Source organism: Dunckerocampus dactyliophorus, chromosome 10 (genome assembly GCF_027744805.1).
Source record: "Dunckerocampus dactyliophorus isolate RoL2022-P2 chromosome 10, RoL_Ddac_1.1, whole genome shotgun sequence".
Classification (NCBI taxonomy): domain Eukaryota; kingdom Metazoa; phylum Chordata; class Actinopteri; order Syngnathiformes; family Syngnathidae; genus Dunckerocampus; species Dunckerocampus dactyliophorus.
Window position 1 is genome coordinate 20,695,578 of NC_072828.1, and position 23,433 is coordinate 20,719,010.

General features: G+C 40.7%; 1 protein-coding gene across 16 annotated transcripts in view; it reads right to left on the reverse strand.

The window, feature by feature from the left end:
• The window catches only part of lrrc7 (leucine rich repeat containing 7), a 104,552-nt gene that overhangs the window by 69,162 nt on the left and 11,957 nt on the right, over window positions 1–23,433 (reverse strand). For 5 of the 16 annotated variants that reach the window (XM_054788565.1, XM_054788577.1, XM_054788564.1 and 2 more), the window contains exon 1: window positions 7,636–23,426. The exons of 1 other annotated variant lie outside the window; for it this stretch is intronic. In XM_054788565.1, coding sequence (XP_054644540.1) covers window positions 7,636–7,660 — 25 coding nt within the window. In that variant the 5' untranslated portion in view covers window positions 7,661–23,426. Of the gene's footprint in view, window positions 1–7,635; window positions 23,428–23,433 lie in introns of those variants that run through there. 10 more of the 16 variants (XM_054788579.1, XM_054788571.1, XM_054788572.1 and 7 more) reach the window with 3 other exon arrangements.

Below are 23,433 nucleotides of genomic sequence, written 5' to 3' on the forward strand. Positions count from 1 at the left end.
CATTAGAACAAGTGACCAGAGCTTTTTTTGCCGTTAAAGATTTAAAGCTGTTGAAATGAATAATTCTACAGGGACAACAGATAGCATTCTCCTTCCTTTTAGGAGGTGGAATATGAAATGACTTGGAATGTCTACACCCACATAGCACCCTGGTTAGTCTAGTTACTCTTTAAAGCTGCCTCCTTACCAGTGAAGTGCGATCAGGGGATGGAAAATACAAAAACTAATCATGATAACTTTAAATAAACTGTAATATTTGTCCATTCAACTGCATTATACATGTACTATCTGTGCGATTCCAGACATTTTTAGCATTTTCGTAAGTAAAAATTGCTGAATTTGCGCATTTCCTGATCAAACACAGGGCAGGAACCTAAAATGAGGCTGCCGCGAGCGTCTCTTCTCGGATTAGTGCACAAGCCCAGCCGACCAACTGAGTGCACTCAGTGAGTGCACTGACTTGGGTGTGGCACCTGCCAGTTTCTGTTGCTACTCGGCATGCATGAGCTGGAAGGTGATCGTCAAAGTGTTTGTTTTTTTTACGGCAGCTGAACGCTCTGCTCTGCTGAATGAATGAATATGACTGCCAAGATGGAGGATTATACTGTATATCAAAGCTCACCAGGAGGTGATCAGACTTTTACAACAAAGTATCAGAGCTTTTCCTGGAGAGGAATAGGGTGCATGTACTTCCTGTACAAATAAAAAGTAAGATGGCAAATGTTTTTCCGTTCCCTTCAGGCCAAGCTGTTGAAACGACGGCTGGATGGTCGTAAACGGAGACAAACAAACAGCTGTGTGCGCTATTTGTCAAAAAACGTTAGGAGTTGTGGCAACACAGCAAACCTCAGGTTGAACCACAACACCGAATACGGCGTTTGCGAGGCGAACAGAAGAGGAAAGCAGTCGTAGCACCGTGTCACGTGCTGCTTGGTCAAGACAGACATCTCTGGCGGAATCCTTCGGCGTTGCCCTCAGGCACCATCCAGGTACAGAAGGATGAAAATGAGGAGGTTTAAGCGGCGCTAAGCACTGTTGCTATTATTTGGAGCAACAAAAGAGTAATGTGATTTTATTTGTTATCTTACAAAAAAACAGTACAAATGTTTTCCAAACTTGGGCATATATCATTAAAACGTGCAACAAGAACAAAAAAGTGTGAATGAACATACATCAATCCCGCATATGTTCAAGGTTCAAGACCGTCGTGAATGAATTTGAATACGAAAACAAATGTTTTTTATCCCCTTTTTTTATCCCCTTTTTATCCCCCTTATCCCCTATCCCAATATAGTAGACATAACAACAGAAAATAAGCCATTTAAGAAATAAATAAGACTCTTGCTCGTGTGTGTTGTTATAAATGGGGAGCAGAGTGAGTAGCGGACAGGAAGTGACATTGGGGGTTCTGAGGTGAGTTTTCATCTTGCCGCGGGTTACGGCCGCAACAGTAGCCTGTGTTTTCATTAGGGATTATTGTGCCTGTCCGAAACAACCCACACTGACATGTACAGGCAAACGACTGAGAAGAGCAAAGTACATAAAATAAACAAAATCCCTTCAGTTTGCTCAGCTGGTGGAGTGATCACTCAACTTTTAAGAATTACAATCACACTAAGACGGCAGTAAGAGAGAACCTACAACCTACAACCAAGCTCAGTGCAGAAGAAGAGAAGAGCAGCATCCACTAGAGCATGTCACATGATCATATCTCATATCGTATCGGTCTTTTCCCATCTAATAGTCAATGACAGATGAGCTGAAACAGACAAGACAGGACACTAGGCAGATGTTTAGTGGAATAACTCCCACTTCCCACCCATCCTGCTTTTTTCCGTCCTTTACACTATTCCGCTGTTTGGAAAATACGATGGCAGCATCAACAAGAGTCCTTTTAGTTCTGAACGTTCACATTGGTGCTCTATTGGTAACAGAGAGTGTAGTTACAGTATATTCACGACACTCGAAGTGCGTTTATTAATAGACTCAAAGTGATCTGTAATGCATACATGGATTTTAAAGACCCACTGCAGCACTCATATTCAAACACCGATGTCCTCAGAGAGCTCTGACCACAGGCTGCCTGGGTCTTTGTCCCATTAGAGAGCAGCTTGGGTTGCCCACGGCAACACATGGACCAACCACTATCGGTTGTAGACTCTCCTCCTTCCTTCCATCTCCTGGCATGCTGCCACACATTGCATCTCCTCTCAAGGAATCAGTGGACCAATTTTGACACAGTGTGCAACCTGTCACTGATAGCTCAGTTGTTAAAAATGTAAAGGATTTGTTATCAGCATGTTTCACTGACAGCCTATGTTTGTTTGTAGTAACAGCGCTACAGATCGGTGATGATTCCCTTTACAGTTTTGTTTGGGTTCAAATATTAGCCCCAGTGAAATCGTTTGGTAACAGAAAGAGATTTTGGCTCCAGTAATGTGTTTCTGATAATACTGATTAGGACTGCAAATGCTCACACCTGGCGCGTTATAATTAGTTCCTATTGGAGGTGTAACAGACCGATACGCCATTATTACAGTTTGGTACGTACCTCAGTTTTTCTCAGTCAAGGTTCGGTTCTTTTATGTTATAGTCAAATGCAAAACATAAAACTTCTTAGCTTTTGTGTACACAGCTTCAATGATTTTTAAAATTAAACATTGAAAAACTGCAGCATGCTTGGAGGTAATTTTCCAATAAATACAACTTTCAAGTAAAAGATAAACAATAACAAAACCAGATATGAAATAATATATAATAGTTTACAACAAATTACAAATTGAACAACAAAATGAAGGACTTTTCATGTATTTTGCGCATTAATGACACTAATCCATCGTAGGTCAATATGTGCTAAGCTATCTGAACAAAACCTCTTAGCTTTGTGTAATACTGTAGGTTATAAAGCAAATTCGTGAAATATCTCATAAAATATCTCATTAATTATGAATTACTTTGGTTTTTAGAATATTGCCGAAGGTTAATAAAAAAACAGCCTGCAGTATGAACAAGAGGGGCCCTCGGGTTACACTCGTGAGATGTCTGGTTTACAACATATCTTTTTCGGAAGGTGCTGTGATAGAGTATAGACAAGTGGAACAGGCACAGCTTGAACAGTGTGAATTAATTTAAGGAACTTGTAGCCCCGCTCCTAATTTCTGCAGGATATTCCGGTGCATTGCTTTAGTTTTATCCTCTTGTCTTTGTCTGTTTTCGTATTTCACCGGGAAGGCCAAGTGTTCCCAAGCAGGAGACTTGAACAACAGAAGAGGGTCTCCAGGCTCTGTCTTCTCCTTAGCACTATAGCTAGCTATAACTGCTGCTAGCCAAAGGCTGGGCTGCACTGAATTTGTTTACGTTACGCGAGGTACACTTCCTGTCCTTTATTCAACGTGTACCATGTGGGAAATCGGCACGCATCTGCACCGACCAAAAGTTTGGTACTGAAAAATCTGAGAATGAATACATGCACCATTACACCACTCGTTCCATGAGTTTGCCATTATCTGCACTTCTACACTTTCATTGGCTGTCATATCCTAACATTCAAATATGTAGCTTGTGCAAAAAGTGTGGCCTCGTGGAATCGAGTTATGCAGACTTTAAACATGGAAGCACGTAAAGCGGTTCAAATAATGCAGTTTTCTGGAACACCAGATCACACTGTAGATTACATGTGAAAGACTGAGCTAACACACACACATACACACACACACACGCACACGCAGGCTCTACTTCTTAGTGTGAAACACCTTGCTACTTCCCTGCCAGGTCATCTAATGACTTCATGGGTCACCTGCGGTCATCACATTAATGCACATACACTGCAATACAAAGCCCATTCTTTTTATGGTCTAACCAGCTGCAATGGGGCTCAGATGGGGCCCTGAAACTGTCCTATTTTCATTCCACTTTTAAAAAGACACGTTTACAACTGGCATATTCTGGCAGAAAGACCCATGCTTGACTTCTGCCTTGTCACAGAAAAAATCGTTTTACTATTCTTGTCGATGTCACACCGGATGCACATGAATTGTTTTGTTGAGAAAAATAAATACCACTGTCAAACCTGCATATAAGCCACAGCTGTGGAGACTTTTTTCATTTTGCAATGTAGAATCTTCAGAAGTTGTATCCATCGAAACTCGGGAATAAAAATAAGTTACTGAGAAAAGCTGCAGATTTGAAGAGCTAAAGGCAGATGATTTAGATGTTTGCCCGATACACTAATCCCTTGTTTAGCGCCGTTAATTGGTTCCAGACCCCACTGTGATAAGTGTATTTCCATGAAGTAGGACTCTACTGTATTACTTTCGTAGTTAGAGCGTAGGAAACCTGCTTACAACCTTCTAAATACATTTTTAACATTATCAGAGCCTTGTAGACATGAAATAACCCCCAATCCGCCTCAAATAACCCCCCCGATAGTCACCTTTACGCTTGTATTACCCAGTATGGCAGACATAATCAACATAATTAAGACATTTATGACATAAATAAGACTGTTGGTAGTGTGTGTGGAAATAAACGTGTTCCCTAGGAGAGTGGAGGAGCAGGCGGACAGGAAGTGACGCTTTGTATTGTACCTCTCACATGGAGCCCCACTCTCACATCCAAAGTCTCCTGAAAGAAGGCACACGGCGAAATACAAAAACACCCATAAAATATAAAATATGACTTTTCTGTAGAACTTTGTCGTAGAGAGCGTGCTTCTCTGACCCTCTCTATCACACGGCCATGAGATGCCATGTGCACACAGACCACCACCCACTCTCCTTTCTCTCAAAGCCTCATCTTCCTGGAGTTGCCGTGACATACAGTAGTCCCTACGATTAACGCAATGACCCATATATCACTAGAAAGGGCAGAATTTCTCCATTATGATTTTAAAATAGCATTGCAAATCCTGTTGCCGGCCACAACGTCACTGTTAAAGAACCTTCCGGACAGGGGCCGCACTGTGGCTTAGTGGTTAGCATGTTGGCCACGCAGTCAGGAGATCAAATCGCCGTTGGGCATCTCTGTGTGGAGTTTGCATGTTCTTCCCGTGCGTGTGTGGGTTTTCTCCAGGTACTCCGGTTTCCTCCCACATTCCAAAACCATGCATGTTAGGTTAATGGGAGACTCTAAATTGTCCATAGGTGTGAATGTGAGTGTGTATGTTTGTCTATATGCGCCAAGCAATTGTCTTGCTCTCGCCCAAAGTCAGCTGGGATAGGCTCCAGCATACCTGTGACCCTCGTGAGGATAAGCGGCATAGAAGATGGATGGATGGACCTTCCGGACGGACTGAGAAGCTTAACGGGCCATATATGGCCTGCCCTCAGGCAGTAGTCTACCCATGTCTGATACTAAGGTTAATTCAAATCTATATATTATCAGTAACATTAAACCACTACAGTATATGGCATTCTCTACATTTAGAATGTGATTGGAAAGAGCTCATTAAAGCCTTTAAATGACAACCAATAAGTAGAATGAATGCAGTGTAGGAGAAGAGACCAGTTTAGAGCAGTTTCATGCAGCTTGTGAACCACCAGTACAGTGTGTGCTGTAACAAAAGAAAATAATAGTTCTGTCCTTTCCTCATTGCCCTGCACGCCTCCTCGAGAACTAGTAGAGCTCTTCCAAGATACTGTATATGGATTTGTTGGTGGGTTGGGCGAATGGAATCACTGAAAATTGATGATATTACAAGATTCTGTCCCATTCCATAACAAAAATATGCTTAAAATATTTTTATTTGATTGAAAAATTGTGATGGGAAAATGAATTATAAATAATAATGTTAAATTACACATACAATGTGTACAATCTGTCCAAAGCAAATGCTATTTAGAGCCATCTTCTATGCCGCTTATCCTCATTAGGGTCACGGGGGTATGCTGGAGCCTATCCCGGCTGACTTCGGGCGAGAGGCGGGGTACACCCTGGACTGGTCGCCAGCCAATCGCAGGGCACATATAGACAAACAACCATTCACACTCACATTCATACCTATGGACAATTTAGAGTCGCCAATCAACCTAACATGCATGTTTTTGGAATTTGGGGAAAAAAAACAGAGTACCCGAAGAAAACCCAGACTTGGAATTTGGGGAAAAAAAACAGAGTACCCGAAGAAAACCCAGACTCGCACAGGGAGAACATGCAGCAACATCACTGTGCTGCAGATTCACTGATGTACTGTATGTGTCCCCCTTCATTCTCTGGGTCTCCGTCCTCCATTGGCCCATCACCATGACGATGGGAGCCGGTTTCACGGATGCAGTCACTAGGCAACCAGCAGCATCAGCAGCAGCACTGTGCTATCAAAGCTCTAAAAGGAGCAGTAGAGAGCCCGATCCAGCCTCGCTCTGGAGGCTGCATGCAAGTTTGCTCTGGGAGGATGAGCTATTAATATGTTTATCATGTCTTTCAATGCAATCTTCTTATATTTAACTCCATACTGTAGCAGATTCATTTAAACCCAGTCGCCTTCCATAGTTAAACACTGTTACAGCATGAAAAATGGAATACCGATAATGTTGTCACACTCAGCTGGGAAGTCTTTATGTTTACTGCGTTTCCAGCGTAGTCATTTTAGCACAAGCACTGGAACCATGTTAGTATGATTAAGTCAGCCTAAAGCCCAAACCACATCTATGCCATTGCTGCAATGGCAGCAAGTCTTATTCCAAGCGACAATGCATACAGAAAGACATAAAAACAAAGCAGGCCATTATTAAACAAATGCCTAAAGCTGAAGTACACAGCCTCCAAAATAGATGACAAATAGAGCAGACTCACTACGGGCTTATGGGCATCAATAAAGTAAGCCCTCAAACCTAATAATGCTGCAAATTATACATATATACAGTAGAACGGAAGCGACAAATTCAACTAACAAGCGGACTAAGACAACCATTTTACTCTATGTGAGGAAATAGATAAGACGCAGACAGAAACCAAAGAAAGCATCCCAAAAATAGAATAATGGGCAGTTTTCAAAATGATACAAAATGAGGCTGTTAGAAGTGAAGCCCGGTTGGAAATATGTATTAATAGACTCTATCTACCAGGCGGAGCAGACAGACGGGCTTTGAAATGTGTTGCAATGAAGATGGTAATGAAATATTCCCTTTGATTAGAAGGGCGCTTTTGTGCTTGTTGCTTTAATGGTGTGCAAGTCAAATAGATATACTGCATTTGAGCAATGAGAGCTGCACACATACTGTACTGTGTGTGTCACCAGGCAACAAACTGCAGCAATAAAGGAGACACGGCATTACCTGGACAGCGTGAATGTGTTGAACTTGAACAGGTGCAATAAACTGTTTCTACTGATATGACTAAATGGGCTAATCAGTTCAAATGGTTGTTTTTTTTTTTTACATTTAATTGGTGTGTATGTGTTGGGGGGGAGGGGATAAAGAGGTTGTTGCTTATATGATAAGACAGGAGAGTAAATGACACTGCAACACATAACACCTCCTCATAAACACCAAACACTCTTCCTGCAGTCATGGGTGATGCGCCGAAAAGGCCTTGTGGTGAACATTTTTAAGGTGTTTAAATAAAATCAATGGTAATGTGCATGGCAATTTGACTATGATCCTTCATTATGCATGCACTGTACTGTATGTGCTTCCTTACGTTGCAAAGTAGAATAGTTATCCATCCTTTATGCTGCAGGTGGAGAATCCGATTTTCACAGGAAGGGGAAAAAACAGTGTAGTGGTCCCTATGGACAGGATCAGTCAGACGAACCAAGCCGGTATGACTCGAAGACAGGTACCTTGACCCAGTCCACCAGCCGCATCCTTAACGCCCCCGTAGCCAGAAAACGGAGATGAGCTCATCAGTCCGGCAAGTGGTTTAAATCCAGCCTGTGTCAACAGTCAGATGTCTCCACTAAATAAACCACACGGCCCCTGCTGCGCGTCCATACAAGTATAAAACGATACAAGATGCAACGAAGAGGAAAGCTCTGACGAAAAAAAACTACAGCAGGCGGATGTATCAGCGTGGCGGGGGAACGACCGTCCTTCTTCTGTGTTACCTTCTGCATTCAGCAGGAGCGTCTCCTCCCATCTATCTCCCAATGAGGAGGAGGAGGAGGAGGAGGAGGAGGGTGATGGACGAAGATGGAACGAGGACGCAGGACGTATGTCTGCGCGTCAAAGGGGTGCGTCTGTCTCTCTCGCCTAAACACACACACACGCTTTCAGCAACTGCTTGTGATAAGGACGTCAATTTATGGGGGCTCGTGTCACATGAAGAGCAACTGGGGTAAAACCTGAGATTTTCACACTTACATTCTGTTTTTTTTATTTATTTAAAAAAAAAACATATATAGGCAAAGTATTGGGATATATACACCTATAGCAGGGGCCACCACATTGCGGCCCGTGGACCATTTGCAGCCCGACGCTTATTTTTTATTGGCCCTATGGCATAGTCTAGAAATAAAATTAAACACAGATTAGAACATTACGGCGGAGTATTTGGGCCACACAGGAAACCTAAATCATTTTTGCATATTTTTATTTTGATTCTTTGTTTTCAGTATTGTGTTTGTTACCTGGAATGCAGGGGATGGGGGCAGTGCCCTTTGCCTGCTCGTTAGATGCCAATTTCATTGCTAATGATCCCGCACAAATATATTTATTTATGAAGTCAGTCATCTATATCTGTATATTGAAGCAAATTGTACATATTTTTTGCATAAATTGAGCATTTTCAAGCATACAAATGGCTAAATGAAGTCAAATACAAATAGAAAGCATTCAGAAGACACATTCAAAGATGTTGAATGTCATGTAGTATTCTATATTGGTCACTAGGTGTCAGCAATGTTACTGTAATGTCCAGTGAGACACGCAGACGCCAGACTTGATCACCAGAACAGGCTTTTATTGCAGGTTTGAATGATCTCAAAACAGGCACAATAATCCCTAGTAAAAACACGGCCTGGTATTGCTGTAGTAACCCACACCAAGCTGAAACTCAACTCTGAACATCCTATGGCACTTCCTGTCCACCCGCCGCTCAGCTCCCACAGGGAACATATTTATAGCAAAACACAAGAGCATGAGTCTTATTCATGTCTTAAATGGCTTATTTGCTTTTATTATGTCTACTATATTGGGTAATGTGTGTGTAAAGGTGACTATAGGGGTGTTAGTTCATGTGTAGAGGGCTCTAGTAATGTTAAAAAAAGAAATTTAGAAGGTCATAAACGAGTTTTCTATGTTCTAACTATAAAGAGGGGAAGAGACTCTTTTAAAATGAGAAATACAAAAATGACATCATAACAGAAGACAGTATAGCGATCAGCTTATGGTCAAAACTTCACAAAAATAGCAGTATTGTCAGTGCACAGCTTTAAATCTGACACATCCCACTCTGCAATCCTGTATCACATGAAATGAGCAGTAGCAGCGGTCTAACTGCTGGTGACATTTATCCTATATGATGTCCACTTCCTGGTAAATGTGTATGTCTCTAATTCCCACTTTGGATCAAGAGAAGTCTCAAACACTGAACTAGGCTAACACTGATGACAGCATCAGAATATTCCCATCAACTCCACAACACTCTTGAACGAACACAGTGCACTGCTTTATTTATATATTACATTACATTTTATTTATTTATTTATTTTCTGAAAATTTCAGGGTGTCTTAATAAAATATCTGTGACATGCTCCGATCAAAATACCCCAATGATCAAGAATTGCAGTACTGATTAGAGCAGCCAGTTTTGGGGGCACTGTCCTGTCTCATGCAAATAAGCCACTGCACAACCCGCCCCCCCCCTTCTGCAAGGCATGCCCGGTTTGAACTTTGCTCCATCACTTCATCACGGTTTTTCCAAAATGTAATTAATTAATGATCGCCGTTTTGTGGTTGACTATGGCCTATTATTAGTCAAAAATGTTGAATGACACAGAAAAATTATTGAGACATTAGCTTCCAAGACATTACCTGAACTGGATACCGAGTGAAAAACCGTTCTCCTCCCATTCCGTGTGGAAGTGGTAACTTTTTTGACTTCTTATTTTGTCCTTCTTCCCCACCCATTTTCAAACCCTTTTTAAGGTTACAATGAATAAATTGGAGGCTGACTAGTTAGCTTGGTAGCTTACTAATGCTTAAAGCGGTGGGCTTTTCTTGTATCCCTGTAAAGACCGCATAGCCTGCGCGCAAGAGTTGCGCAATGTGGCGTAAACGAAGATAATCAAAGCGAGGACGGATGATAGACTCGCGACGATGCTATACGGTTGACCCACCATATGTCCGAAATATTACAACAACAATGCACTTTCCTAATGCTAACATGAGTTATTATGTCTTACTATCACTTATCATGTCTACTAAAGTAGGTAATACGATTATAAAGGTGACTATAGGGGTGTTCTTTCATGTCTCCAGAACTGTAATAATATTAAACCAACATTTTTAGAACAACATAAACAGGTTTTCTATGCTCTAGCTAGGAAAATATTTAATTTAAATCTTACTTACATTTAGTGTGCCTTCATAACCTTACTGCACATCAACTGTTAGGGTTAGCCTGTGCTAAATGGCCAAAGTAAAATTAAAAAAAAACACTAAGCATGACCATTTTGGAATACCTACAGTTGCCTCATCTGTCGCTTTGCCACGGACAGTTGATATCGATGGTATTGGTAAACCTTTGTATTGACACAAGGTGCTAAAGCATGTGTGCAGGCCCTTTAAAGGGTGAGCGACTGAGTGACGGAGCGGTCGAGACTAGAGAGAAGGAGCATGATGCAATAAAAGTTTCACCCAGAAAACCACAGCCTGAGTCTGTGCACTTTACACCTTCTCTCTACATTTGTACACCAGAGGAAAAAAAAAAGGGATTAGCCCTGAAGTCAAGACGTTCCAGACTTCAGCCTGGGAGCAGCAGACGGCGCTCCCTTTTGCTCTTGACCGAGGTCTGGAACCGCAACAGGTAGTGCTAACAACTGTAAATAAAATGACCCACTCTGCTCTGATGTCGTCTGTGGCTGGGAGGTGATGTCATGATGTGTGATGATATGTGCATCCAATAACACTGCGGCTCTGCTTAGCTTTCGTCTTTGACATGATAGTACTTCAGTGCAGTCTTTACCGATGTACCTACCATGTCATGGACAGAGAAACTTGGTGTGAGGACGGTCTTACATGTATGTAAATTAGCCCTAATGTTAGGTCACAACTGGGACACATTTCTGACATTCAGTAGGCAGCGCACAAGAAATGACTTGGCTGTGCAATGCTCTTTCACACAAAACCCAAGATTTTTGTCCGTTTAGTGTCAAATGATTAACACCACAGTCAACATTATGTCCTTCATTTTCGATGATCTCATGATAGATATAATTCTTCCATGCTTACAACTGGGCAAATGTTAAGACATGTATACAATTATACAAAAGCCCAGATTTTGTTTGTTGCATAGCAACAAAAATTACAAGACTCAGAGGGCCTTACTTAGCCTTTTTCAGTAAATGTGTACTGTAAAGAGAAGCCAGTCGCTTCTCTGAAAATGCACTTGCTCATACTGCATATAACTGCGAAAAGGGTCGATCGATTTGCATGCCAAAGACTGGTCATATAATATGTTGTGGTGTTCAAGGAGGGGTCTTATACTTGACCTCATTTTAATTACGGTGTTCTCTTACATTACCACTGTTTCATAAAAGCACTGAACGACTGGAGACCTGGCGTTCTAGTGATTTCAAATCAATACGGAAAATACTTTACAGAGCCACCCTGCGTTTATTAAGAATGACGGACTGCTTGTGGTCAGAAATCACTCATGCGGAGATTCTAAATAAACGTTACTTTAAAGCAATAAGATCTTACGTTAAGATTGTAAGAGTATATTTTAAACAACTTAAGAGATATAAAGGTTTTCTATGCAGGATGTTTATGTTTTTATTGAACATGGCATGAGGACGTAAAAGCAGCTTTGTTGCTTGATGGACAAAAACGGATGAGTTCATATGGACCTATGATGCTTTTTCTCTTTTCTGACGTATAAATGTTGTTACAGTGTTGTATTCTCGTGTTAAATGATGCCAATGCATCAGATGAGGTTTGCACATTTGGAAGTGAGCCCTGAAAGCAGTTTTGGACGGCTCTACACGCTGTGTTTTTTTAACACTTAGTTCCATTGACGTCAATGCAACCCAGACTTCCATATATTGGCATGCCCAGCACCCCCGCTCTGCTTCGCACTGTTCACGGTGTTAGCACGTCGAGCAATGGCTCCCAGGAAATGTTTGTTCGGGTGTTCCTAAAGAGGTAAGCATCGGGTAGATGTGCTTAGAGTTGCTGATTCCTGGCCAGCAAGAGAAAAATATGCTCATCTGTCAACCGCGTTTCACACGGGACTGTTTTGTGAACATGGTCCGATTCGAAACTGGACTATCCGCCAAACTGTTGCTGACGTCTGACGCCTTTCCAGCGTTACTCGGTAGTGTTGAAGAGTCAGAAGAGCAAGCTGTAAGTAGCAATTCATCAGTGTCCTAACTGTGTTTATTTTGTGTAAGTAATCGGACAAAAGGGGTTCGGCAGCTGTCCGGAAGTCCTCGGGAACGCTTGGGAGTGTGACCAATCACAGCGGAGTGGGCTCGGTGGGAGGCATACCTGGAGGAGGGTTTTTTGCTATATGGTGCCATGCGAAGTCCTGAAGTCCTCCACTCGCATATTTGCACTCACATATTTTACTATTTTAAATGGTTGACTTGCTCTTTTGCTACTTTGAACTTGACTTTTGAAGCTTGCCACACTTTCCCTCCATGAATCTCTACCCAGCATAACAAATCATAATAAACTGAAAGCAACATCGAACTGTTGCCAGGGAGTCAGTGCAGCCACAACATTTCACATACTTAAAAAGCGATTGTATTTTTTGTTGTTGTTTCATGAAATACGCTTGATTTATCATTCAGTCATTGATTTTCTATGTCGCTCAATCCCCATTAGGGTCGCAGGGGTATGCTGGAGCCTATGCCAGCTGACCTTGGCCGAGAGGCAGGATGCACCCTGCACTGGTCGCCAGCAAATCGCAGAAGCTTGATTTAATACTAGTAAAAATAATATGTTAAGATGATATTGTATAATATCTTGTAGGGTCATCTTTCTCCCCATCATACCATTAGCTGTTCTCTGATGCATTTTAGAGTATTAAAAAGACAACGACAAACCTTTGAACAACAAATAATAAGTAATATGTTTTAATCAGCAAATGTGCAAAGACTATAAATCAAAAAGGTAAACTAAATGAAAGGAATTAATTAAAAAATACATTAGCTAACAAGAGACATACAGTGTAATTGCTACCGCTGTTAATGCTTTGTTAATAAGTGCTAAACAAACGAACACTAACAAAGCTCTGCCTGCGGCCATTTTATTGTTTCTATTGCAGCCAGCTGACAGCAGCATGTGTGAGTCTTCAGAGTACCACCACTAAAGTTTTCCTGCATTATGTTTAGTTATTCCAATATTACCAACAGAGATTCCAGTCACCACAACGGTCTCCAAACTAAACAAGAAGAGCTGAGAAGAGCAGCACAGAACAGCAGGCAGTTCTACTGTCTTGAAATATCTATGGTTTCCATGGAAACATAGTTCCAAGGTTTTAAATATTTTCTGTCCCACAAGCTGCAGTGTATAAATCTGCCTGGTGCACAGAGCCATTTCTGTCTGAATTTAAAGCCTTCAGATCTGTTAGGTATTAGGTGTAGGAAGAGCCTGAGTTGGTCTGCTCCCATTGAGATTACTAATTGGCTGGCGCACAAGTTGGCATGGCTGACCAACTCACTGAAAATGGATTAAGGAGAAACACGGTGGGACATACGCACATCCAAATGGCTGTGGTCACATGCAGTAAACACCCTGTACTTACAGTATTACTGTATTTGAACTGCAACGTGCTTGACTTCGCTGCTTTTGCGTTACTTTCACCAACAACCGCGGAAGAACTCGGCATTTTAAAACGCCAAAATGCAACATCTCTGGATGTGTCCGTACTGTTCATCAAGAGCTTGATAGATACATTTGTTTTCTGCACCGCTTGTCTTGCTCTAGGTTACATGGAGCCAAGGCTTATCCCAGCTGAATAAAAGGGCAGACTTCTCCCCGGAATGGTTCCCGGCCAATCACAGGGATATACTTTTTTTTTTTTTTTTTTTTTTTTTTACCCCTGTCCTGTCCAGCCTTTAAAGCAGATAGAATTGTATACCTAAATGCCGTCAAGTGCTCAACAGATTTACTCTGCCAGAGAGAAGTGTGATATACACTTCCCCTGTCATACAAAATTTATTCGACCTTGATGCTTGTTATAAAGCAAATTTGGAGCGACCGGACCGGAGCAGGAGGGGACAGAGAAGAAGAGAAAAGGAAAAAGGGGGGGGGGGGCGAGAGGGGACAAAAACAAAAAAAAGAGAGACAAGAGACAAGGACAACAGCAGCAACAACAACAATTGTGACAGAACAACAGAAACATACAGAACGACATCAGCAAATAAATGTCCGTGACAACTATAAAGACGAACAAGGATAAAGGACAAATCAATATCAACAACCACAATGACAAAGCTGTCAATGACAATCAGACATAATAGCAGTCATGAAATGATGAACTATGACAGTGATCACAATGACAATACTGCATTGAAACAGTCGCACACAATAGCAGTCATGAAATGATGAATTATGATAGTGATCACCATGATAATACCGCATTGAAACAGTCACACATAACTGTAGTAATGAAATGATTATGTAGTAATGAAATGATTATACAGGGATATACTTAATAGCAGTCAATGTCAAGTGGCGGCCTGCGGGCCACATCCGGCAGGCCAGTGCTTTCCACCGGCCCCCAGAATAAAACGACTTAATTCTATCTATGACTGACGATCTGCTCTGCATACTTTTTAATGCTATTTGGCGTCATGTTGCATTTCCGCCATCGGTCGTGATGATAATTTGATGGACAGATCAATTTAATATTTGAATAGTCTTTAGAAATTGAAACAAAGTTAAGCATCCCCGTTGTATAAAAGTGTTACATTGATTGTATGAGAGCTTTTAAAGGCTGCGGTCTTATACTTTTATACTGTACAGCTGCCAAACAGCCTATTTCACTTTTATAGTTGCAAAACTATACATAGTTTAATGCAGGGGTGTCCAAAGTGCAGCCAGGGGCCATTAGCAGCCCGCTACTTGCTTTGTATTAGCCCACAGATATGAAATTCAACCAAAAAAAACAGCAAAAATGGGAAAAATAGAGCAAAAGAGCAAAATGTAAAGAGAAGAAGCAGAAATGTTATACTAATAACTAATAATAAAACAAAGCTTTGTTTTTAAATGTACATAAGGTTGGGTTTTTTTTTGCCTTATCACAAAATTAAAAATATACGTAAAAATATCAAAGTGCGACCCCCCCCACATCCTTTGATTTTCTGTATGCGGTCCTGGAAAAAGACTGGACACCCCTGGCTTAATGTGGCTAACTCCAGTTTTTTCTTTTTGCATTTTGAAGCTCTACTTAGAACTTTCCTCAAATCCAACAGTGCAAAATGTAAATTCATGCATTTTTTCAGCTGGTCTTAACATTTTGATCAGGAGTGTATTACTTAGGATGCAATATTAATTTTATTTTATGACTGCATCTGGCCCGCACAGTCTAACAGCAAAATTCTGGCCATTGGACAAATGTAGTTAACGACCCCTGTTGTACAGAGACAATCACTGACAATCATATTCACACCAGATTTTCTATCCATCCATCTACCGCTTATCGGGTCGCGGGGGCAACAGCCTAAGCAGAGAGGCCCAGATTTTCCTCTCCCCGGCCACTTCGTCCAGCTCCTCTCAGCGGATCCCGAGGCGTCCCCAGGCCAGTTGGGAAACATAGTCTCTCCAACGTGTCCTGGGTCTTTCCCGAGGCCTTCTACCGGTCGGACCTGCCCTGAACCCCTCCCCAGGGACGCGTCCGGGAGGCATCATGACCAGATGCCCAAGCCACCTCATCTGGCTCCTCTCAATGCGAAGGTGTAGCGTTTCTACTTCGAGTCTCTCCCGGATGACAGTGCTTCTCACCTTATCTCTGAGGGAGAGCCCAGCCACCCTACGGAGAAAGCTCATTTCGGCCGCTTGTACCCGCGATCTTGTCCTTTCGGTCATTACCCAAAGCTCATGACCATGAGCAATGATTTTCTAATTAATGGCAAAGGTTGGGGTTTAGTTGGGTGACCAAACATCCTGTTTTCCCAGGACATGTCCTATTTTCACATCCTGTCCTGACTTTCCTGTTTCTTTTTTTTTTTTTGTTTGTTTGTTTTTTTTTAAGAAAGTGATGAAAATGTCCTGGCTTCCATGGTTTTTCAAACTAAAGCTACAGATATTTTTTGTTTGTCGAAGTATTTTTGTTAAAACTGGATTTACTAATTTAGCTAATATTATTTCATATTTTTTTTGGTTATTTCTCTCGTAAGACTTGAAAAGAAAGCTATTATTTTCTTCCAGACCAGTTTTGCTAATACAGAAGAGACATTATTTCTATCATTATTTCATTTCAGAGATTTAACATTTTGCACCATTGAAACTTATCAAAAGAGATATTATTGTAGGCATAATAAAACATGCTGAGTAATACGGAATCTCTGAGAACCTCTGAATTTTTGTCTTTGGTTATCGATAATATTTTCCATACAGACTTTGCTTACTTCAAATGTATTGAAATTATTAGGCATCGTTGAGTAAACTTTGAGTATCATCTGAGTATCTCATTACTGTACCGAGTGTCCTGAGTGTTTTCGGTAATCAAAATATGATCACCCTAGTTTTAATCATAATAGAGTGGCTCGTATTGGTCTTCTATTTCTAAGGGTTCTCTCACAGCCAGATGAATAAGTACATAAAAAGCCATGTGTTCTTAACCTGCTTTTTATCGGAGAATATAATGAGCCTCCATGGCTATGTATAGGCCTTATGCATGCATGGACACAGCATTTTGTGAATTGGAGTTGCTAGGTAACTGGGGAGCAGAAATGTATCTCGTATTCAGGCTGTTGGAGGAAACAATTAGGATATCTATCTATGGCAAATGTGACAAATTATATTGATAAAGAATGACTTCAAACTTCCGTGCACCACGGTCAATTATTTCCATCCTCTTTTCTTGCAGCTGACAGCCTCCATCATTTTTAAGCATCTCTATTGCCAAGCCATCAATTCAATATTCATCCAAAGAAGCTGCTTTATGTTTAATGTATGCTGAATATCACATTAGTACTCTGGATGGAGAGACGGTTACATTTCTGTCTTTCCCTTTTTGCAATGTAACTTGCACATTCTGCCTCTCACTTCCATGCCTCCTCTCCTTCTCACTTGCGTCAGCAACTTCTGTCTGCTGATGAATATATGAATGAGAATACAACAGAGAAACACACATACTCACTCTCGGTTTTCACCCACACATAGCTTATACATTACTACATGATCAGACGCCATCTCGTCTTATATTATCTTCCATACGCTCAAATCTACTTCAGACATTTTTTAAGCCACTTATCATCACTAGAGTCGGGTTGGTATGCTGGAGCCTATCCCAGCTGACTTTGGGCGAGAGGCGGGGTACACCCTGGACTGGTCGCCGGCCAATCGCAGGGCACATCTAAACAACCATTCACTCACATTCAAGGACACCACGTCATTTAAGTTGAATTCACATGTTTTGAGTGAATTTTCTGGGATTTCCGAGCACACTTAAATGCAGAAAATTGTACTTTCGCATTAAGAGTTACAAAGTGAGTGATAAGAATATCCACTTGACTTTTTTTGTTCCATAATGCTCAGGATCTTTCCAAAAATTTTGAATGACTGTCGTACTGCACCCAACCTCAGCAGCAATGACACGCTGCGAGAGGCCTTGCTTATGCAGCTCGACAATCCGACCACGTTCAAAAAGAGAAAGCTTCTTAGCTTTTGCCATCAGGAGGGCATGACAGTGTGAAAGCCTGACAGAAAATGATCATTTTGAGGAGATTTAGGCTTTTATAGCCTGTGGTCTTAAACTTTTGATCAGGTGATAACAACCTATTTCAGTTTTGTTTTAGTTTTTTTTTTTAAATTACAAGCTCCATTTTTTTTTTTTTTTTGGTCTCACTCCCCCTTCTTGTTTTTGCATATTGTAGCTCTACTTAAAACTTCATGCAAATTCTAGCAATTTTTCAACCAGTCCTAAGATTTCGATCAGGAGTGTATATCGGTAATCCTACAACAGGACATAAGGTTTAGAAACATGAGATAACAGCCTACATTTCTTATGATATAAAACAAAAAGCACCGGTGTACCCGTGCTTTTTGAGTCTGAGTAGTGAAAATCTCTACTCTTGTCGGAGTTTTGCATCATGGCCAATTATGCAAAGTGATGACATCACAGACAGAGTGCAGTCCAGTAGGAAACACCCGCGGATGTCTTTAGATTTGAGGTTTTTTTTCTTTTTCTTTCTTATTTTTGCCTCGAGAGTCCCTGTCAGATTACAAGAGGTTTTTCAGCAGGTATTTGCTGAACACGCACCTGCAGTACACACTGTAGAGCCGACCTAAGTGTCATAAAACACAGAAGATATAATTGGGCCTCGAATTCAGGACAGGGGACAAATGAAGCAATGGTAATAAAGCCTGAGAGATGGACTGACACATGCCACAGGAGAAGCTTTAGGAGACCAAAAGTGATCAGAAAAAAAAGAAGAAACATTTTCATAGAGACACAAAACATGTTCACCTTTAAAGTTTTCCTTCTATTCTGCTCTTTATCTGGTTTCTTGTCTTTTATTTCTCTCACTTATCTGCAGGCTGTTGCTATGGCGACTGTTACTGCAATCACCAAGGAAAGAAAGAATACCTGAGGAGAGGACGACAAGACAGAGTAACAAGCACACACACACACACACACACACACACACACACACACACAAAGAAAAGGACACTGGAGGATATGAGTTTGTCATGTTGACCAGTCTTGATAGACTGTGTTCTTTTCCAAAATGGCTTGACAGAGACACGTGATTTTCCTCATTTTCTTTCCTTTTGAGCCAAATTTCAATCTCATGCTAAAGCAGACACAATCGAGACATTACCACTTTTAATTTTTTTAATCAATTCTTCTGAATTTATTTTTCAATATTTGTTTCCTCAGTTTTTTCACAACAAGTTGAAATGTCTATAAAAACACATTAACATGAATCTGACATATTGGTGCAAATGGATAAACGGAGACAGAAGATGTTATCTTTCAATCAGAAAGAAACACGTAGGTTTTTATTGTATCCATACACGTAAAAATTAGGGCTGTCAATTGATTAAAAATTGTAATCCAATTAATCACTGTTTTCAAATTAATGAATTATGATTAATCACCATTTGCAACTATGTGTGAAATATGCCAATTTTTACTGTATTTTATGAACAAAAAGCTAACATGAACGATAAAATAAATGACAGGGCGCCAGTATATATATATATATGTATGTATTTACAGCTCCAAATGAAAGTTTAAATAAAAAAAAAAGATAGCACACATGTCTGAAAATGTATTTGCCTAACGCTAATAGTAGCACAACAACTGAATCACACGTTAATTGTATTCTTACGAGCCAAGATGGGTTGCGTTCAAAGACACACGTAATTTCAAAAGAATTCACTGTTTGAGTGTAGATATATTTTCTGGGATTTCCGAGCATACTTAAAAGCAGACAATTGTAAATTGAGTTATGTTAGTGAGTGATAACACTATGCAGTTATTGTTTTTATTTGTCTTTCTGTGTATTTAGTCCAGACATACATGCATAATAAAGACATTATGAGGATTTTCGGACTGTCCATGAATGCACGCTGCGGCGGTCTAGCGACAATGCGGAAGTAGAGACATGTTTGTGAGTTGGAGGTGTTGGAATTGCACTGCTGTTGATGTGTTCAGATCAGAATAAAGTTCTTAAAAAGCGGCAGCCTCTGTGTGACTGTGTGGGGATTCAACACTATGCCGCCGTCTGCCGTCGTAACAGAGAGGTGTGGCTTGACATGACGCGCGTGCGTTAATTACGTAAATAATGAAATAAATGAGTAACCGCCGTTAGCGCGCTATTTTTGACAGCCCTGTTAAAAATATGACTTATTTCAGCTTCTGTAGTTTTAATCTGCCCTCTTGTTGGTGCCCTCTCATGCATCACTGTCATGGATTCCGTGAGCTTCGGGAGGAGTAGAGGTCGTTATCCTTCCAGACTTGACTGAGACAATATTTTAAGAAGGTACACCGTGTGAGTGACATGACAGTTAATTTAGGCACGAGTCCACACTAAAACTCAAGTTACGTCACAGTCTAGGGACGGAAGTTGTTTGTAACCCTTGGACCAGCTGTTTCTAGCTTCTTATGATGAGGTAAGACACATTTCATTAATGCATCTATACATGCATTCAGTAATGGTCAATACGGTTGCTCTGTAGCGCTGTACAATTTTGCAAACCCATAACATCTGCAAAGAATATTTCATGAGTCACATGGACAACCCAGCCAGAGTCAATCATGAGCCACACTACCACATTCAACCGTTTCAAATACACTGGCAGTGGACGGAAGGTAATTTGCAGATTGTTATTTTCCAGCACAATTGACAACACTGATTGGATTCTTCAACAGTGCTCAGGTCTGGGACAGCTCAAAATTGCTTCCTTAAAGTGGGATTAAGACAGGATTTTCTCATTTGGATGTTCTTGTAATGTGGTCCCAGGAGTGATTCACACATGTTTTTCTCCCCCATAAAAGCCATTAATGCACCATAGACTGAAGATGCGGTCACAAGGAATCATTTGCAAGTGTTTCAGCTCCCGTGAACTTGCCCAACTATGCGTTGCCGCTCTTCAGTCTTCTTGTGAGGAAAAAATCATTACAAAAAACTCCACTCACAAAAAGAGTTATTTTAAAGAGGCAGCCCGCAGCATAAATTGTAAATGTTGGGAAAATAATCTGTTCGTAGCACAACTACAGTATTAGAGTGAGGGTAACAACAGTGACTTCGATGCTGTTTGGTAAATAGCTCTGAGATGCCACCTAGTGATAGTGATCGGATCATTCAAGTTCCTTTTACTGACTCGGAGAATAGGCATGATTAGGGAGGGTTACCATGGCAACAGCAGATAATGAACAAGACAGAGGAGAGAAGAAGAGCATGAGGAGAATAAACCTACACAATGAAAAGGATACACTCAAACAACCTCTTACTCACACAATATACACAAACATAGTGAAATTACATTTTATTATTGTGTTACTAATACCAGAACTTTATTAATAAAGGAAACAATGTCCGTGAGAGTGTTAAAGATCCATTTAATTTGCTTTTTTCCACCGTACTGAAAAATGAAAGGTTGCAAGGGTCACTTTGATATTTGTGTGATGTAGATATGGTAAGACGTTATATATATTTCAAGAATCAGCTTGGCGATATAGGTGACAAAAAGTATTATTAGTATGAACCTCTGTCTGTTTTTCCGATTTTTTTCTATTGCTTTTTTAAATTTCCCAAATATTTGGACTTTCTTCAAAAATAATCCTCGCTAATGTTCTTCTCATGATGTTATGACTTCATTCTCATAATATTATAACTTTTTCTCCGACCTAATTTACCATAAATGACAACTTCTTTTTTGTTTTGTTTGTTTCTCACAATATCACAACTTCCAAAAAAAACAACATATTCTGTCTTTAAAGGAAAAATGCAGGTTTTTTTGGACTCTTGCCCATCATCCACAATCCTTATGTGAAAAATGAACTCATATTTCTTTCCCTTTTCTGCGCGTTCTTAAGAGAGAAAAGGAGTTAGCATGAGCGAGATAACAATGGACGTCATGGGACACACCTGTTTTGACGATAAAGCCTGAAGAAAATAAATAAATTAATTAAAAAAACGCCAACAATGTTCCATCTACATAACTGACCTGTATATTAACCAAGCGACAGTAATATTGTCATTGTAGCCGCTAACACAAAGAACTACCTATACTACCTACTGCAGCCTGGCGGCTGTGTTGTTTTGAAAACGTTAACGCTATAAATCATGCCTCGCACGTGTATTGTAGAAGTTTGTGGCAATAAGCCGAAAAGTTGGCCAACTCTGAGATTCCACACGCTACCAACTAAACAACAAGACAGACTGAAGAGTGGATACTACTGGCTCTCAACTTCGCTACAAAGACTCAACAAGATGCTAGGTTTCTGTCAGCATTTTTTACCCGAGGACTATCTTGTATTTACAAGTTCTACGGGGAGCACAAGGGTAAGGGTAAGGGGGGGTCTTAACTGATAACCTGTAGCTCATCCTGCATATATTCAGGCTTAAAAGATAAGGTTTTGGTTCCTCATTTGTCCAAAAGTAGTCGTCCATCATTAGCAATAGCACACACATGCGCTGTTTGTATGCTGCTTTGTTGGCAGAAGTAGCTTTAGCTCCTATCGCCTAGGAAAGAAGTTCTGGTAATGTTTGAAATGATAAAAATAAGACAAAATACTGCAATTATTACATGCTATCATGAATGTACCTGTTAATGCGTGATCACAGCATGTATATAAAACCATAAAAACGTTGTTAGAGGTTTGTTTAGACGGCTTTATCGTCGAAATGTGTGTGTGCACTGTTAGATCCCTCATGCTAGCTTTTCTGTCTTTAGAACACACAAAAAAGGAAAGAAATATGTGTTCATGTTTCACATCAGGATTGTGTATGACGGGCAATATTCTTTGAGTACACCCTGGACAGGTTACGTATGGACAAACAACCATTCACACTAACATTCATACCTATGGACAATGTAGAGTCTTCAATTAACCTACCATGCATGTTTTTGGAATGAGGGAGGAAGCCAGAGTACCTGGAGAAAACCCACAGACGCACAGAGACGCCCAAACGGAGATACGAACCCAGATCTCCTGAGTGTGTGAACTACTAGGCCACCGTGTGGCCGTAAGTTATGTAAAATACTGTCTTGGTGATAGCCAAAATCCATCAAAATTGAAAAAGGTCATAAAACTGGCGAATGTTCACTATGACAGGCTCAACTTATTGCTGACAATGCAAACCAAGCTCCTGCTCCAACTGTAGCCTGTAGCCCACTGCTGGGACACCAAGAGGGACATGGGTGACTCATCCCTGCCTAATGGACAGTCATAATCTAAAAAATCAACAAAATATACATTATACATATGCATACGGATTTGCTACACTCTATCTAACCGAAGTTCATTTGTGGTTATGCATAAAAAAGTGCAAACTTTTCCCTCCTTCAGCTTTGTCCCATGTTCTACCTGCGATTTCAACAACCTCTCTGCCCACGTCTATCACACATTCAGTATCATCTTCATCGTTGCACT